Source organism: Pelobates fuscus, chromosome 11 (assembly GCF_036172605.1).
Source record: "Pelobates fuscus isolate aPelFus1 chromosome 11, aPelFus1.pri, whole genome shotgun sequence".
In the NCBI taxonomy this organism is placed as follows: Eukaryota; Metazoa; Chordata; class Amphibia; order Anura; family Pelobatidae; genus Pelobates; species Pelobates fuscus.
The window spans coordinates 99,261,446-99,281,099 of NC_086327.1; the positions used below are offsets into that span (position 1 = coordinate 99,261,446).

The 19,654-nt window shown below is 37.1% G+C and overlaps 1 protein-coding gene across 1 annotated transcript in view; it reads right to left on the bottom strand.

Annotated features, from left to right (window-relative positions):
- Positions 1-19,654, bottom strand: part of LOC134576925 (mucin-3B-like) — a 108,178-nt gene that overhangs the window by 40,347 nt on the left and 48,177 nt on the right. The window contains exons 4-10 of the mRNA XM_063435593.1: positions 18,590-18,657; positions 17,298-17,482; positions 16,510-16,675; positions 6,311-13,008; positions 5,136-5,257; positions 3,679-3,746; positions 803-991 (exon numbers count right to left, since the gene is read on the bottom strand). Of these exons, the coding sequence (XP_063291663.1) occupies positions 803-991; positions 3,679-3,746; positions 5,136-5,257; positions 6,311-13,008; positions 16,510-16,675; positions 17,298-17,482; positions 18,590-18,657 (7,496 nt within the window). The remainder of the gene's footprint in view (positions 1-802; positions 992-3,678; positions 3,747-5,135; positions 5,258-6,310; positions 13,009-16,509; positions 16,676-17,297; positions 17,483-18,589; positions 18,658-19,654) is intronic.

Genomic DNA, 19,654 nt, shown 5'->3' on the forward strand with positions numbered 1-19,654 from the left:
TGTTGTTTTAGACATGGATTTACATACGTGCACATTGCTCCATCCGCTCTATTTGTACAGTTGCCCCCATTTAAACAGTATGATGTATTTGCTTCACATGGCCCGGTGCATGTACAGGACTCGTTAGTACACTGCATACTGTAGTTTGCGAAAGTGGTGTTACACGTCATATACGGCATGAGTTGAGATACATCTATAAGGATAACAAAATTTCACTACAGTAGAAAAAATACACTTTATTTATTAATATATAATTTTTATGAGCCTAATACTGTGGTCATTATTCTACTTTTTGAACTCCTTTTATTTTTTATTTTACTTGTGTTTTAATGCCAATAAAGTCATTGTTTAACGTTGCAAACAAACAAGGCTCATAACTATATAAAATAGTGTTTCAGGAAGTTGTCCCATAAGAGTTATACTGATAAACAAAAATGTAAAGAACATAAATGCAAGTTTCGTGTCAAGATGGGGAACTATTGGTTGAGTTTCATGGGAGTTACGGTCCAAGTCCCCCTTTACCTATAATAATTGTGATACCAGGAGTATTCAGGGCCGGCGCTACCATTAAGGCGAATAAGGCATTCGCCTAGGGCGCCGGCCTCTTAAAACCGTAAGACCTTTTAAAATCTATCATGCCACTGTATAGCACAGCAATAAATAATGAACATTTCAGGCAATCACAATAGAAGCACCTGAAAAAAGCCAAACATTAACATTAACATTAATGTTAAATAATTTGGGGCTTGACATGAGCTTTACTCTATCAAATGATAATAATCATAATAAAACAATATGTTACATACTTGATAATGTAGATGATTCAGATGTCACATTCAGGAGTGTGGCGGTTGAGTTATCTACGGTTATTTGTGAATTGTTAAATTGACTTTGAACTTCAGAAGTCAAGTTATTATTTATGAAGTCAATACCCGTCTGGTTGTTGGGATAATCGTAGACCCCTGAAGTATTAGCTATGATACTTCCACTACTGTAGAATGATAGAGATGAATAAAACAAGCAATTAACATTCTGAACTATTACTTACATTTCCCATTTATAGCAATAATACCATATTAATAAATAAGGCATATCAATTACTTAGTATAATTCCTCTAAAAAAAAATGCATAGGCTAAATCAAATAATACAAATAATAAAAACACAATAAGCATGATGACTCTCAAAAACCTAGAATCTTATGATCCACCAATTTCCGGGTTATATCATTTCTCCTCTGCCACCTTTTACCTCATTGCCTATTGTCCTTTAAGACCTTCTTCTACAAAAGTACTATATATTTAGATTAAAACCTACAGGCAATATTTTCTACTATTTTGTCTTTTAAGATTTCTAAATTATATACACCTCTGACTATAACCCAACCTATGGGTTATTGATGTATTTTGTAAAACACCTAGGGAAATTAAGAGTTGTTAAATAAATAAATATTCTAAACGTAGCAGAAATCTCTCCAAGTTACTCTTTCCCCATACGATGTAGCTTTCAACGTCTCTCCTATAGAGATGATTGAAGCAGATATTAAGTTGCAGGTCGACAATGTTCGTGATAACATCATTTTGAGTTGATACAGGTTATATATAAGTTAAATGTGTGTAAAATTGGGCAAATTTGAAAAAGTGGGGCAAGCACTATGGAAACCAAATTAAATGTTCCTGTTTATTACATCACTCTTGGACAGTTGTCCCATATCCTCTCATTATACTTGGCCTGTTTAAGTGTCTGTTCCTTGGTATAATGGTGAATGTTTAATTTGGAAATGATTTAAATGGGGAACGTAATTCCTAAAGCTATCTTTTTTTTCTATATTTAATCAACAGTGCGAGATATATATATATCAAACTGTATCCTTTATTTCAAGGTGATGGAGTTTGCGGGAAGACGAACAGCATGGAGTAGCAATTGATTACAGGTTATTAGAAGTTCAAGTCAAGAGGACAAAGTGAGGATTATGTGGTGGGATGGGAAAATAAAGATTAAGAATGACATTTACATGTACGAAATGGAAAACATATTACCGTATATACTCGAGTATAAGACGAGTTTTTCAGCACATTTTTTGTGCTGAAAAACTCCCACTCGTCTTATACTCGAGTGAGTGTCTGTATTATGGCAATTTTCATTGCCATAATACAGACTGGGGGGAGAGGGGGGCTGGCAGAGCTGTAACTTACCTTCACAGCAGCTCCTGTCAGCTCCCTTCTCTCTCCTCCGTCCGTGCAGCTCCCAGGTCGGCTTCCTCTGCAACTCTCGCGAGAGCCGCGGGGTCAGAGGGTTGCCACGGGTTACCGTGGCAACGCTCCGCGCGGCCGCGAGAGTTGCAGAGGAAGCTGACCTGGGAGCTGCACGGACGGAGGAGAGAGAAGGGAGCTGACAGGAGCTGCGGTGAAGGTAAGTTACAGCTTCCTGCCAGCCCCCCTCCTACAGCCCATCCACTGGACCACCAGGGAGTGAGAGCCCCCCTCCCTGGCCAGCTAACAGGCAGGGAGGGGGGACGAAAAAAATATTAATAAAACAAATAAGAAAAAAAATATTAAAATAATAATAACAAAAAAAATAATACAATTAATAATAAAATAAAAAAATAATTACCTAAAAAAAATAACAAAAAAAAATATTAAGATAATAATTAATAAAATGCCCAACCCCCACCAATGCTCTGCACACACACACACACACACACACACACACACACACACACACACACACACACACACACACACTGCACTGCATTCATTATATACACACTGCATTCATACACACTGCACTCATACACACACACTGCACTGCATTCATTATACACACACTGCATACACACTGCACTCACACATACACACTGCATTCATCATTCATTATATACACACTGCACTCATATACACACTGCACTCATATACACACACTGCACTCATATACACACACTGCACTCATATACACACACTGCACTCATATACACACACTGCACTCATATACACACACTGCACTGCATTCATTATACACACACTGCACTCATATACACACACTACACTCATACACACACTGCATACACACTGCACTCATACACACACTGCACTGCATTCATTATATACACACTGCATTCATACACACACACACACTGCACTCATATACACACACTGCACTCATACACACACTGCACTCATACACACACTGCACTCATACACACACTGCACTGCATTCATTATACACACACTGCACTCATATACACACACTGCACTCCATTCATTATATACACACTGCACTCATACACACTGCATACACACACACTGCATTCATATACACACTGCATTCATTATATACACACGCTGTAAATAAATATTCAGTTAATATAATTTTTTTAGGATCTAATTTTATTTAGAAATAAACCACCCTAGTCTTATACTCGAGTCAATACGTTTTCCCAATTTTTGGGGGTAAAATTAGGGGCCTCGGCTTATATTCGGGTCGGCTTATACTCGAGTATATACGGTACATATTCTACGTGGTGAAATGTATGAATATCTGTATATATTCCCTCTACCTAATGATCATTATATATGCTGGTATGCATGCTGTTGTCATTACAAATGTCAAATTAGGGTATGTTGCCATACATTTTTATTACAGGATAAATAGCAAAGTCAGGTTAATCTCATTTAGATACCTGAATCCATAGATTATAATGTCCACAAAGTACAGTGGTGCTGCTGCTTTGTATATTTCAGAAAAAATCTAAAGAAACAAAATAATATGAAAGTTAAATCAATTAGTAGGTTCATTAAATGCATTACATTTTTTTTCAAAATCAATTGACTAAATATTATAAATAATAGAAACATAGAATGTGACGGCAGATAAGAACCATTCGGCCCATCTAGTCTGCCCAATTTTTTTAATACTTTTAATTAGTTCCTGGCCTTTTCGTATAGTTAGGATAGCCTTATGCATATCCCACGCATGCTTAAACTCCTTTACTGTGTTAACCTCTACCACTTCAGCTGGAAGGCTATTCCATGCATTCCCTACCCTCTCAGTAAAGTAATACTTCCTGATATTATTTTTAAACCTTTGTCCCTCTAATTTAAGACTATGTCCTCTTGTTGTGGTAGTTTTTCTTCTTTTAAATATAGTCTCCTCCTTTACTGTGTTGATTCCCTTTATGTATTTAAATGTTTCTATCATATCCCCCCTGTCTCGTCTTTCCTCCAAGCTATACATGTTAAGATCCTTTAACCTTTCCTGGTAAGTTTTATCCTGCAATCCATGAACTCTCTCTAAAGTATCAATATCCTTCTGGAGATACGGTCTCCAGTACTGCGTACAATACTCCAAGTGAGGTCTCACCAGTGTTTTGTACAATGGCATGAGCACTTCCCTCTTTCTACTGCTAATACTTCTCCCTATACAACCCAGCATTCTGCTAGCATTTCCTGCTGCTCTATTACATTGTCTGCCTACCTTTAAGTCAGGGCTGTCCAGCCTGCAGCCCGCCAGATGTTGCTGAACTACAACTCCCATGATTCTTTCAATGAAACAGATAGCCAGGGAATCATGGGAGTTGTAGTTCAGCAACATCTGCTTTAAGTCATAAAATGAAAAAGTCAGAAATAATCACCCCTAAATCCCTTTCCTCAGATGTTGAGGTTAGGACTCTATCAAATATTCTGTACTCTGCCTTTGTGTTTTTACGTCCAAGATGCATTCTCTTGCGCTTATCCACATTAAATGTCAGTTGCCACAACTCTGACCATTTTTCTAGTTTACCTAAATCATTTGCCATTTGGCTTATCCCTCCTAGAACATCAACCATGTTACATATCTTAGTATCATCAGCAAAAAGACATACCTTACCATCAAGACCTTCTGCAATATCACTAATAAAAATATTAAAGAGAATGGGTCCAAGTACAGATCCCTGAGGTACCCCACTGGTGACAAGCCCATGCTTCAAATATACTCCATTGACTACAACCCTATGGTGCCTGTCATCTGCCACTGCCTTACCCATTCAACATAGATATTATCTCAAACAAAATATTAATAATAAAAATAATAATAATAATATAAAAGGTTTAGGTATAAGTAACCAATGCACCAGTAGAAATGTCAATATTTCCTTACCTGGGTTATGCTATTGGAAAGATTTATGTATGCTGTACTAGACGAGTTCATCAGATCATTATCAAAGTTTTTATTTATTGAAATCAATACATTAACAAGCTTCCTTGGAGCACGACTAGTATCTGCAGAAATGAATAAAGAGTAAATTACTACAAGTAAAAAATGACTTAGAATATTGTGACTATGATGTAAAAATGTGTGCCACTAACACTTTGAAATCCTTAATTCCTAACTATTATCATGGAGTTTCAATTCCTTAAGATAATGGTCTCACTCTACAGTGAAAATACTAAATAAATGATAACTTGCATTCCATTCTTCGTATCTAAGGAGTACGGGACAATCTACAGACCACGCTTATTTTAGTTTGAACTGCTACATAGGAATTTAACAATTAATAAACTGTAGGTAGATAGATAGATAGATAGATAGATAGACAGAGCTATAGATGTACGATTTAGTACTACTAATTTCATTTTGTAAAATCTGGTATGTATTAAAGCTTAATATCCCTGTTTCTCAAGTTATATTGTTATATTGCAAATTCTCAAGTAAAACTGTAATACTGCATCTTTTTCTTTATTCTACTTTATACAGGGGTCATCCCCCACAAGGAGGTACCAGTCATTAAAGGCTCCATCTTTTCTCGTTTCTTTCTTTGTCTAACATCGAAGTGTAATACTGCATTACTCAATATTTTCTCTGCTTTCTGTACTACCTCTAGTAGTGTATATAGATAAATGAAAATCTTTGCAGTGATAAGAGATATAACTTGTAAGTGATAAGTATTTTAACTTTAAACTTGTAAATTTAAGCATATATCATCTATACATGAATATTGCATTGCCCAACTGTTATCATATTGTCATTATCTGTGTTGTTCTTGACTTTAGACATTAGAATAGTCCAAATATTTCCAGTTTGTTTGCAAATTTCAAGATTAAGGGGCCACTACATCTATATATTAATAAAACTTTTTCTGAAATCATACCTAATTCACTCCTATTCTGTATTAAAATCTTGTGTTAAACTCAATAAATCATAAATTAGAATGTCAAGACTCTGAAATACTTAACATAATTAACACTCATTTCATAAAAATAAAAATAAATAAATCAAATAATTATAGTATTGAGAAAGATAATGTATTTAAAAAAACAACAACATTTTCTTACCAATCACAACATCCACGTTCTGCTTTCCAATTTCACATGAGTTTCCACTTGCATGCGGTGGACAAATATTAGAAGCAGTGGACGTAGACGTCTTCAGACTTGTAGCTGTTATGCTTGGTAATATAGCAGTGGATGTCTCACTAATTGTCCCGAGAACTGAGGACATTGATGCATGTGTTGCAGTCACAGGTGCAGATTGTGCAGCTGTATGACTGGTACTGAAGATAGGCAGAGAGGAAAATGTAATTTCATTTGCTGAAGACATTTCTAGAGTACTATGTTGACTTGTTACTTTACTTGAAACACTAGTAGTTTCTGCTAATGAAGATGTTTTCTGAGTAATGGAAGTTGGTTCTTTGCTTGATATACTAGTCTCAGTTGTCACGGGAGATAATGTAGTCAATGTAGTCTCCAATGTTGAAGAGAGTAAAATGGGACTGATTGTAGCAAGTGCAGAAGATGATTCTGTGTTAGACGTAGACTCTATACTACTTGATTGCTCATGACTAGTAGTGTTTGTGGTTATACCAGAAGTTATAAAGCTGGTGGATTCACTAGTTGTGTGGTGACTTGATGGTAAAATTGCAGATGATGTAGATGAAGATACTGACTGAGTACTTGCTTGACTGGCTGTACTAGGGATAGGCTCAGAGGAAGATGTTGTTTCTGCTAATGAAGATGTTTTCTGAGTAATGGAAGTTGGTTCTTTGCTTGATATACTAGTCTCAGTTGTCACTGGGGATAATGTAGTCAATGCAGTCTCCAATGTTGAAGAAAGTGAAATGGGATTGATGGTAGTAGTTAATGCAGAGGATTCTGTATTAGACGTAGACTCTACACTACTTGATTGTTCATGACTAGTACTTTTTGTGCTTATACCAAAAGTTATAGAGCTAGTGAATTCACTAGTTGTGTGGTGACTTGATGGTAAAATTTCAGATGATGTAGATGAAGATACAGACTGGGTACTTGCTTGACTGGCAGTACTAGAGAAAGGCTCAGAGGAAGATGTAGTTTCTGCTAATGAAGATGTTTCCTGAGTAATGGAAGTTTGTTCTTTGCTTGATATATTAGTCTCAGTTGTCACAGGAGATAATGTAGTCAATGTAGTCTCCAATGTTGAAGAAAGTGAAATGGGACTGATTGTAGTAGATACAGAAGATAATTCTGTATTAGAAGTAGACTCTATACTACTGGATTGCTCACGACTAGTACTGTTTGTGGTTATGCCAGAAGTTATAAAGTTGGTGGATTCACTACTTGTGTGGTGACTTGATGGTAAAATTGCAGATGATGTAGATGAAGATACTGACTGAGTACTTGCTTGACTGGCTGTACTAGGGATAGGCTCAGAGGAAGATGTGGTTTCTGCTAATGAAGATGTTTTCTGAGTAATGGAAGTTGGTTCTTTGCTTGATATACTAGTCTCAGTTGTCACTGGGGATAATGTAGTCAATGCAGTCTCCAATGTTGAAGAAAGTGAAATGGGATTGATGGTAGTAGTTAATGCAGAGGATTCTGTATAAGACGTAGACTCTACACTACTTGATTGTTCATGACTAGTACTTTTTGTGCTTATACCAGAAGTTATAGAGCTGGTGAATTCACTAGTTGTGTGGTGACTTGATGGTAAAATTTCAGATGATGTAGATGAAGATACAGACTGGGTACTTGCTTGACTGGCAGTACTAGAGAGAGGCTCAGAGGAAGATGTACTTTCTGCTAATGAAGATGTTTCCTGAGTAATGGAAGTTGGTTCTTTGCTTGATATATTAGTCTCAGTTGTCACAGGAGATAATGTAGTCAATGTAGTCTCCAATGTTGAAGAAAGTGAAATGGAACTGATTGTAGTAGATACAGAAGATAGTTCTGTATTAGAAGTAGACTCTATACTACTGGATTGCTCACGACTAGTACTCTTTGTGGTTATGCCAGAAGTTATAAAGCTGGTGGATTCACTACTTGTGTGGTGACTTGATGGTACAATTGCAGATGATGTAGATGAAGATACCGACTGGGTACTTGCTTGACTGGCAGTACTAGGGATAGGCTCAGAGGAAGATGTAGTTTCTGCTAATGAAGATGTTTCCTGAGTAATGGAAGTTGGTTCTTTGCTTGATATACTAGTCTCAGTTGTCACAGAAGATAATGTAGTCTCCAATGTTGAAGAAAGTGAAATGGGACTGATTGTAGTAGATACAGAGGAAGATTCTGTATTAGATGTAGACTCTATACTACTTGATTGCTCATGACTAGTACTGTTTGTGGTTATACCAGAAGTTATAAAGCTGGTGGATTCACTAGTTGTGTGGTGACTTGATGGTAAAATTTGAGATGTTGTAGATGGAGATACAGACTGGGTGCTTGCTTGACTCACAGTACTAGAGATAGGCTCAGAGGAAGATGTAGTTTCTGCTAATGAAGATGTTTCCTGAGTAATGGAAGTTGGTTCTTTGCTTGATATACTAGTCTCAGTTGTCACAGAAGATAATGTAGTCTCCAATGTTGAAGAAAGTGAAATGGGACTGATTGTAGTAGATACAGAGGAAGATTCTGTATTAGATGTAGACTCTATACTACTTGATTGCTCATGACTAGTACTGTTTGTGGTTATACCAGAAGTTATAAAGCTGGTGGATTCACTAGTTGTATGGTGACTTGATGGTAAAATTGCAGATGATGTAGATGAAGATACTGACTGAGTACTTGCTTGACTGGCTGTACTAGGGATAGGCTCAGAGGAAGATGTGGTTTCTGCTAATGAAGATGTTTTCTGAGTAATGGAAGTTGGTTCTTTGCTTGATATACTAGTCTCAGTTGTCACTGGGGATAATGTAGTCAATGCAGTCTCCAATGTTGAAGAAAGTGAAATGGGACTGATTGTAGTAGATACAGAGGAAGATTCTGTATTAGATGTAGACTCTATACTACTTGATTGCTCATGACTAGTACTGTTTGTGGTTATACCAGAAGTTATAAAGCTGGTGGATTCACTAGTTGTGTGGTGACTTGATGGTAAAATTTGAGATGTTGTAGATGGAGATACAGACTGGGTGCTTGCTTGACTCACAGTACTAGAGATAGGCTCAGAGGCAGATGTAGTTTCTGCTAATGAAGATGTTTTCTGAGTAATGGAAGTTGGTTCTTTGCTTGATATACTAGTCTCAGTTGTCAATGCAGTCTCCAATGTTGAAGAAAGTGAAATGGAATTGATTGTAGTAGATAATGCAGAGGATTCTGTATTAGACGTAGACTCTACACTACTTAATTGCTCATGACTAGTACTTTTTGTGCTTATACCAGAAGTTATAGAGCTGGTAAATTCACTAGTTGTGTGGTAACTTGATGGTACAATTGCAAATGTTGTAGATGGAGGTAAAGAATAGGTACTTGCTTGACTGGCAGTACTAGGGACAGGCTCAGAGGAAGATGTAGTTTCTGCTAATGAAGATGTTTCCTGAGTAATCGAAGTTGGTTCTTTGCTTGATATACTAGTCTCAGTTGTCAATGGAGATAATGTAGTCAATGTAGTCTCCAATGTTGAAGAAAGTGAAATGGGACTGATTGTAGTAGGTACGGAAGACGATTCTGTGTTAGAAGTAGGCTCTATACTACTTAATTGCTCATGACTAGTACTTTTTGTGCTTATACCAGAAGTTATAGAGCTGGTAAATTCACTAGTTGTGTGGTAACTTGATGGTACAATTGCAAATGTTGTAGATGGAGGTAAAGAATAGGTACTTGCTTGACTGGCAGTACTAGGGACAGGCTCAGAGGAAGATGTAGTTTCTGCTAATGAAGATGTTTCCTGAGTAATCGAAGTTGGTTCTTTGCTTGATATACTAGCCTCAGTTGTCAATGGAGATAATGTAGTCAATGTAGTCTCCAATGTTGAAGAAAGTGAAATGGGACTGATTGTAGTAGGTACGGAAGACGATTCTGTGTTAGAAGTAGGCTCTATACTACTTGATTGCTCACGACTAGTACTGTTTGTGGTTATACCAGTAGTTATAAAGCTGGTGGATTCACTAGTTGTATGGTGACTTGATGGTAAAATTGCAGATGATGTAGATGAAGATACTGACTGAGTACTTGCTTGACTGGCTGTACTAGGGATAGGCTCAGAGGAAGATGTGGTTTCTGCTAATGAAGATGTTTTCTGAGTAATGGAAGTTGGTTCTTTGCTTGATATACTAGTCTCAGTTGTCACTGGAGATAATGTAGTCAATGCAGTCTCCAATGTTGAAGAAAGTGAAATGGGATTGATGGTAGTAGTTAATGCAGAGGATTCTGTATTAGACGTAGACTCTACACTACTTGATTGTTCATGACTAGTGCTTTTTGTGCTTATACCAGAAGTTATAGAGCTGGTAAATTCACTAGTTGTGTGGTGACTTGATGGTAAAATTTGAGATGTTGTAGATGGAGAGACAGACTGGGTGCTTGCTTGACTGGCAGTACTAGGGATAGGCTCAGAGGCAGATGTAGTTTCTGCTAATGAAGATGTTTTCTGAGTAATGGAAGTTGGTTCTTTGCTTGATATACTAGTCTCAGTTGTCAATGCAGTCTCCAATGTTGAAGAAAGTGAAATGGAATTGATTGTAGTAGATAATGCAGAGGATTCTGTATTAGACGTAGACTCTACACTACTTGATTGTTCATGACTAGTACTTTTTGTGCTTATACCAGAAGTTATAGAGCTGGTAAATTCACTCGTTGTGTGGTAACTTGATGGTAAAATTGCAAATGTTGTAGATGGAGATATAGAATGGGTACCTGCTTGACTGGCAGTACTAGGGACAGGCTCAGAGGAAGAAGTAGTTTCTGCTAATGAAGATGTTTCCTGAGTAATGGAAGTTGGTCCTTTGCTTGATATACTAGTCTCAGTTGTCACAGAAGATAATGTAGTCTCCAATGTTGAAGAAAGTGAAATGGGACTGATTGTAGTAGATACAGAGGAAGATTCTGTATTAGATGTAGACTCTATACTACTTGATTGCTCATGACTAGTACTGTTTGTTGTTATACCAGAAGTTATAAAGCTGGTGGATTCACTAGCTGTGTGGTGACTTGATGGTAAAATTGCAGATGATGTAGATGAAGATACAGACTGGGTACTTGCTTGACTGGCAGTACTAGAAAAAGGCTCAGAGGAAGATGTAGTTTCTGCTAATGAAGATATTTTCTGAGTAATGGAAGTTGGTTCTTTGCTTGATATACTAGTCTCAGTTGTCACTAGAGATAATGTAGTCAATGTAGTCTCCAATGTTGAAGAAAGTGAAATGGGACTGATTGTAGTAGGTGCAGAAGACGATTCTGTGTTAGAAGTAGACTCTATATTACTTGATTGCTCACGACTAGTACTGTTTGTGGTTATACCAGTAGTTATAAAGCTGGTGGATTCACTAGTTGTGTGGTGACTTGATGGTAACATTTGAGATGTTGTAGATTGAGATACAGACTGGGTGCTTGCTTGACTGGCAGTACTAGGAATAGACTCAGAGGAAGATGTTGTTTCTGCTAACGAAGATGCTTCCTGAGTAATTGTAGTTGGTTCTTTGCTTGATATACTAGTCTCAGTTGTCACAGAAGATAATGAAGTCTCCAATGTTGAAGAAAGTGAAATGGGACTGATTGTAGTAGATACCGAAGATGATTCTGTGTTAGAAGTAGACTCTATACTACTTGATTGCTCATGACTAGTACTGTTTGTGGTTATACCAGAAGTTAAAAAGCTGGTGGATTCACTAGTTGTGTGGTGACTTGATGGTAACATTGCAGATGATGTAGAGGAAGATACAGACTGGGTACTTGCTTGACTGGCAGTACTAGGGACAGGCTCAGAGGAAGATGTAGTTTCCGCTAATGAAGATGTTTCCTGAGTAATGGAAGTTGGTTCTTTGCTTGATATACTAGTCTCAGTTGTCACGGGCAATGTGGTCTCCAATGCTGAAGAAAGTGAAATGGGATGGATTGTTGTAGGTCGACTAGATGTTACGCTTTCTGTGTTAATAGTAGATTCTATACTGCTTGACTGCTCATGGCTAGTACTATTTGTGGTTATACCCGACGTTATAGTACCGGATGATATACTACTGTCTTGACTTGATGGTAAAATTGTAGATGTTGAAGCTTGACTGGCTGTACTTGGGACATACTCCGTGTTTATTGCTGAAGATGTTTCTTGTGTACTGGAAGTGGTTAATCCTTTACTTGCAACACTCGTCTCACTTTCTGCAGCTGTTGATGTACTTAATGCAGTCTCAGATGGTACAGAATGTGATGTAATTGAGGAATATGTAGTTTCTCCTGCAATGGTGGTTTCTTGCGTACTTAAAATTTCACTTGCAGTTTGTGTTTCAACTGTTGACTCTGATAGAACTGTACTTGTAAATTTGATTGTTGAAAATTCTGTCGGATTTAATTTTGATGTTTGTGTGATAGATGATGTCTCCATGTGAGTTACACTTGGTTCTGAGTAAGTAAATGTGCTTGTTTCAGCAGAATGTGAAGTTACTGTAGCTGTTGAGGGTTCAGCTTCAGTTGGGGTTAAGTTTTCTGTGAAATGTGAAGTGTCTAACTGAGAATAAGTTACTGTTTCAGTAGAAAGTGATGATTCTGTTGTTACAGTTGTAGATTCACTTGCAATTGTTGTAGTTTCAATTTCACAGTATGTTCCAGAATACGGGGCCGGACATCTATCGGAATAATTGTTTTGTTGTTATTATTGTTGTTAATATTATTTTGTAACATATCATCCATCAATATATACACGCACAAAACTTTTTAATATAACTAGTATTTATCACAAAAAACACTGTACAGTTGCAAGAAAAAGTATGTAAACCCTTTGGAATGATATGGATTTCTGCACAAATTGGTCATAAAATGTGATCTGATCATCATCTAAGTCACAACAATAGACAATCACATCTGCTTAAACTAATAACACACAAAGAATGAAATGTTGACATGTTTTTATTGAACACACCATGTAAACATTCACAGTGCAGGTGGAAAAAGTATGTGAACCCCTAGACTAATGACATCGCCAAGAGATAATTGGAGTGAGATGTCAGCCAACTGGAGTCCAATCAATGAGATGAGATTGGAGGTGTTGGTTACAGTTGCCCTGCCCTATAAGAAAAAAACACACCAGTTCTGGGTTGCTTTTCACAAGAAGCATTGCCTCGTGTGAATGATGCCTTGCACAAAAGAGCTCTCAGAAGAACGATTACGAATTGTTGACTTGCATGAAGCTGGAAAGGGTTATAAAAGTACCAAAAGCCTTGCTGTTCATCAGTCCACAGTAAGACAAATTGTCTATAAATGGAGAAAGTTCAGCACTGCTGCTACTCTTCCTAGGAATGGCCGTCCTGTAAAGATGACTGAGCACAGCGCAGACTGCTCAATGAGGTGAAGAAGAATCCTAGAGTGTCAGCTAAAGACTTACAAAAGTCACTGGCAAATGCTAACATCCCTGTTAGCAAATCTACAATACGTAAAATACTAAACAAGAATGGATTTCATGGGAGGATACCACAGAGGAAGCCACTGCTGTCCAAACAAAACATTGCTGCACGTTTACACAAGTTTACACAAGAGCACCTAGATGTTCCACAGCAGTATTGGCAAAATATTCTGTGGACAGATGAAACCAAAGTTAAGTTGTTTGGAAGAAACACACAACACTATGTGTGGCGAAAAAGAGGCACAGCACACCAACATCAAAACCTCATCCTAACTGTGAAGTATGGTGGTGGGGGCATCATGGTTTGGGGCTGCTTTCATCAAGACATTTTTGCAGGAGAACTTAAGGCCATCTGTCTACCAGCTTAAGCTCAACAGAAGATGGGTGTTGCAACAGGACAATGACCCAAACCATAGAAGTAAATCAACAACAGAATGGCTTAAACAGAAGAAAATACGCCTTCTGAAGTGGCCCAGTCAGAGTCCTGACCTCAACCCGATTGAGATGCTGTGGCATGACCTCAAGAAAGCGATTCACACCAGACATCCCAAGAATATTGCTGAACTGAAACAGTTCTGTAAAGTGGAATGGTCAAGAATTCCTCCTGACCGTTGTGCACGTCTGATCTGCAACTACAGGAAATGTTTGGTTGAAGTTATTGCTGCCAAAGGAGGTTCAACCAGTTATTAAATCCACGGGTTCACATACTTTTTCCACCTGCACTGTGAATGTTTACATGGTGTGTTCAATAAAAACATGGCAACATTTCATTCATTAGATGATGATCAGATCACATTTTATGACCGATTTGTGCAGAAATCCATATCATTCAAAAGGGTTCACATACTTTTTTTTTGCAACTGTATTTTCACTTTTGACTTCAAATCTGGGACTATTCCTATTTACCTTATAAAATGTATATAATTTACCGGTAATTATAAAATATATTTTAAAAATATAATAAATAATTAACTTTTTAAACTATTTAAGGAACACCTCTTCTAAAGCCATAAAGTTAAACGTACAGACTTACCTTACCCTCCACTCCCATACTCCTATTTTCTCACCAATACTATCGGTGGGATTTCCATACATTAAATATACTTAATCAGATGTTTAAAAACATTGTTTCATATTTAAGTTTAAATTAAAAAAATGAAAAATGTTGTAGTTGCGCAAAGAATAAAATGCAATAAATAAATATGTGTTCAACTTTCCCTTGCATTGAGGACACCTGCTGTTCCCATAACCGAGAGCAGGGTTCATATTGCTCAATGCTATACGACTAGAGCTTTCAAAAAGCTCCATCTAAATAAGTGGCCATTTGTTCATTTTATCACATAATATGCTACTTTTGAAGTCTACAATATGAGCCTTTTACTTGTGTTTTCTTTATGATTTTGGGTCTGATATTTACTCATATGTTCTACAGAACCTTCGATAAGAGCTTGCTGCTATATACCACCAATCCTACATCAAGGTGAGGATGACCACCTCACCTTGATCCTCCACAAACAGACTTCTGTACACATATACTGTATATATTTATTACATTTTATTTTTGCTGCAACTACCACCTTTTTTATGTATTTATTTGTTTGCTGCCTACACCCCTTCCACTCTAGCGCTCCCCTACCTCTCTTTCTTGTTTCCTATTGAAGCTTACTTAGTTAAGCATGGGGAAATGACAGCAAATATATGTATAGATTTCCTGCTCCGCCATAAGGCAAAAGGACTATGTGCCAATATATCTCTCTATTTATCAGTTATGAGAAGTAGGTTTACAATTATTTGCAATTAAAAGCCGTCTTTTAACCAATTAAACACAGCCTTCTAACCACCTTGTTAGTGGTGATGTCACAGTTTGCTGTTCTTGCCTAAGGAATGAGTCATAACGCTGTGCATTTGCAACTCTACCAAACAACACAGCTGCAACATTGAAACAATGAGACACTCATTTAACCTGGAATCTCTCCTTAAGGATACGCTCAGGGCCAATCCTGAGTGGGTGCCAAGTGCCCAGGTGCTCTGTAGATAGAGGCGGATCGGTGGGTTGTACAGCAACAGGCCCTGCCCCTCATGTTATTATAGGCTCCTCTCCCTCACCGACAAGCTGCTTGGGGATGACTTGGCATACTTTCCACCCAACCAGGATTGGCCCTGGGCACACTCCGGACACCTCAAGGTTTGCAGTAATGCTTTATGTTAAAGAGTGTGCCCTATTTTTTCATTTTACAAAAAGTGCAGATTTCAGTAGAAATTCATTTTGGTATAACCCCTGACTGTCAGTCACACAAAAGGTCCAGTTACTTCCTGGTTTGTTAAGCTCAGTGGAGTGAAATCCGAGTGAAAGGCAAATGCCTAGAGCACCTTCCTTGCAAAGACTTCTCATTGATCTGCATTAAGAAGTCTGTGATTGGACAGCCACATACAGTCTGGGTGGGGTTAGAAGGGGAGGGCTTGCAAAGGCTGCTGACAAGAGATCTGCAGCTTTTGAAGCTGTTTTTAGATATGCCACTATGAATAATTAAATGCACACATACATGTTTTAAACAGGGTTATATCTGTGAATTTTAACAAAAAAATGTCATGGTCATTTCTCCAGCTGGAAGAGCATAAACATATGATGGATTTCTATTTATTAGAACAGCAATTGCTTTAAGTGTTATTAAAGATGACATCCAATTATGTATTTAATTTCAAGGATGTTATTATTTAATTTACTTACTTGCACTGTGGTCCATCCATTGTGTTTGTACAATTTCCTCCATTTGTGCAGTTTAATGGATTATCTTCGCAAGGCCCGATGCACACACAGGACTCACTATTACATTGCAATGTATAATTTGCGAAGCTAGTGTTACACGCCATATACGTCTTCAGGTCAGATACAGCTAAGAGAAAAAGAGATGTTTAGTGGGGAATACAAAATTGGAAAACACTTCTCTCTAATTCTCTCTCTGTCTCTCTCTTTTTTCTGTCTTTTAGCATTTATAGCAATGGATAGATGGAAATGTTTGTTTAAAATGAATCTAAAGTGCAGAATACTACATAGTATCACTTTAAAGACATTAAGTGTGCCCAGGCCAATAGACTCCAAGATGTTGGAGAAATACAAATCCCATGTTGCCTTGTCATTTGTATGGTTAGAAAAGCATCATGAGAGTTTTAGTACTACAAGGGTTGGGGGGTCTACTTCCTGGCCAGTGCCACCCCTGCACTAACACTGTTATTCCCAAACTACTTGCAAATATACACATTATAGAGATTATAAAAAAGACTATTCAATCTCCTGGACATCTATTGTCTTTTCTAGTTTTGTATCCCTACGCAAAACCTGAAGCAGTCTGCCAAGAAAAATAATAAAGTAAAGTTTGGAAAAGAGGATATAGAAGGAACATATGTACATTTCATACTAAATACGTCTACTGAAATCCTTGAAACGCTAATAATAAAAGACATTTGTAACAGTTCAAGATGTCTTATTTTAACTATAATTCACAATTAGTTGCCTACATGATATTGTAGAAGGGCCGGACGTTGCATTCAAGAATGTGGCAGTTGAGTTGTTTACAGTTATTTCCGTACTGTTAAATTCTTGTTGGACTTGGGAAGTCAGGTTTTGATTTAGAAAGTCAATACCAGTCTGGTTGTTGGGGTAGTCGTAGACTCCTGAAGTGTTAGCTATAACACTTCCACTACTGTAAAAAAATAAGATGTAAAGAAAAACATGAACAAACAATAAAACTTCCTTGCATTTCAAGTACACTTGCAATAGAACCATGTTAATAACATAGCCACTAAATGAGCGAGGAATTGGACAAGGTAAACTATTGTTAAAAAAAATCTGATTGGCTTATGTCACCCATGTTATATTACGGTGGGACCTGTGGAAAGAGATATGTAAATGATTGCTGCAAATAATTTACAGAAAAATTGTGATTGGATGACTCAAGACAAGGTGCTGCAGCAACTAAATAAAATTAATGTTAATAATGCTCTGGGTCCTGACGGTATTCACCCATGAAAACTTAAGGAGCTAAGTGTAGAAATAAGTGAACCTCTGTTTTTAAACTTTCAGGATTCTCTTCTTTCAGGAATTGTACCGGACGATTAGAGGAATGCAGATATGGTTCCTATATTCCAAAGGGTTTAAACTCTTTACCTGTAAATGATAGACCTGTGAGCTTAATTTATGTGGCTGGTAAAGTATTTGACGGTTTATTAAGGGATAATAATCAGGAATTTATTGGAAAACAAAAATGCTATTAGCAAAATTCAGCATGGTTTTATGAAACATAGGTCATGTCAAACTAACTTAATTGCATTCTATGAAGAAGGAAGTAGAATTATAAATCAGGGTGTTGCAGTGGATATGAGCTACTTGGATTTTGATACAATTCCATGCGATAGATTAGTGTTTTTAAACTAAAATAAATTTGTCTAGATGAAAATTCTTGAGTAGAACGATGGCTTAAAGATAGAGTACAGAGAGTTGTCATTAATTTAACATTTCAAAGCTGGACAAAAGTGGTAAGCGGTGTTCCTCAGTGTTCTTGAACCACTTTTATTTAACATATTGATAAATGATCTTGAAAAAGTAAGTGAAGATCCTGTTTCAGTGTTTGCAAATGACACAAAACTCTGTAACAGGATATTACTTTGCTGCAGATGGATTTAGATAAATTGGGGGATTGGGTAAAGTAACCCTCTAATTGTTTTCCCTTTGTCAGAATTGTGTTCTACGATCAAAAATTCAGGTTGATTTAACAACTAGAAATAAAAGCCACCCAATCTCATTTACATACCTGAAGCCATTGATTATAACCCCCACAAAGTACAATGGAGCAGCTGCTCTGTATATCTCAGCAAAAATCTGATGAAAGAAAATAATATAAAGGTATATGTTAATTGCATTATAATTAAACCTTTGAATGCACACTTACCAATTGTCTTGATTTTCACGGGACAGTTCCAGTTTTTGGCCTCCTGTCGCAATCTATAATCATCTCAGGACGCTATGCCCCTTTTTAACAAATTATCATGCATACCACTTGTTCATGCGCGAAGTGGGCATTAAAGGGCCTGTGGCACTATGACACCAGTAATACACGGCATCCTTAATTTGTAATTGTAAGTGGGATAACATTTGTTTTCTTTGTCTAACACTGGTGCTGTGCTGTAGATATGGTAGCTTGGGTGAATTAGGCGCTCGCTATATATAGTAGAGTGATGTGGCAGCAGTAACCAGTACAAGGAACCCCAACCTTGTGATGGATAAATGTGAAAAAAAAGGGAAGGAAACCGCGCCTTAAATGAAAAGATATATACAAATATATATATATATATATATATATACGTACACAGAGGTTGTAGTTTATAGTCTTCTTTACACAGTAGACCTCAAAAAAAGCATAAAACATAAAAGACAATGATAGTGTAGTATATTTAAATATGGTGGGTGGATAAATAGTTGTAGATATTCCACACTCACATGGCCCAGAGCTAACTCAAAGCTCAGCTGTTATCTCGCCTGGACGGAACAATCCCCGTCTAAGGATATATGGGGTCCTCACACTCTCATATGGGCGGTATATGTAAAATAAAAGAACTCCAAATAGTACAGTATGTATTGTTAAAATATGTGAATAAGTAATAAAAATATCGTACTCACATTTGCTAGAGCAGAACTTGCTCTAGTCTTAATGGCATAGGTGGTATAGTCCCCACCAAGGAACAAGCAGGTAACCAGGAGTGAAAAAAATAAAAAATCCGAAATATAGTAAGTAAGGATAATTTATTTAACAATAGTTAAAAGAGAGATTTAAAAATATAAATATATAGTCTCTAAAATCCACTTAAGTGGTGGGGAC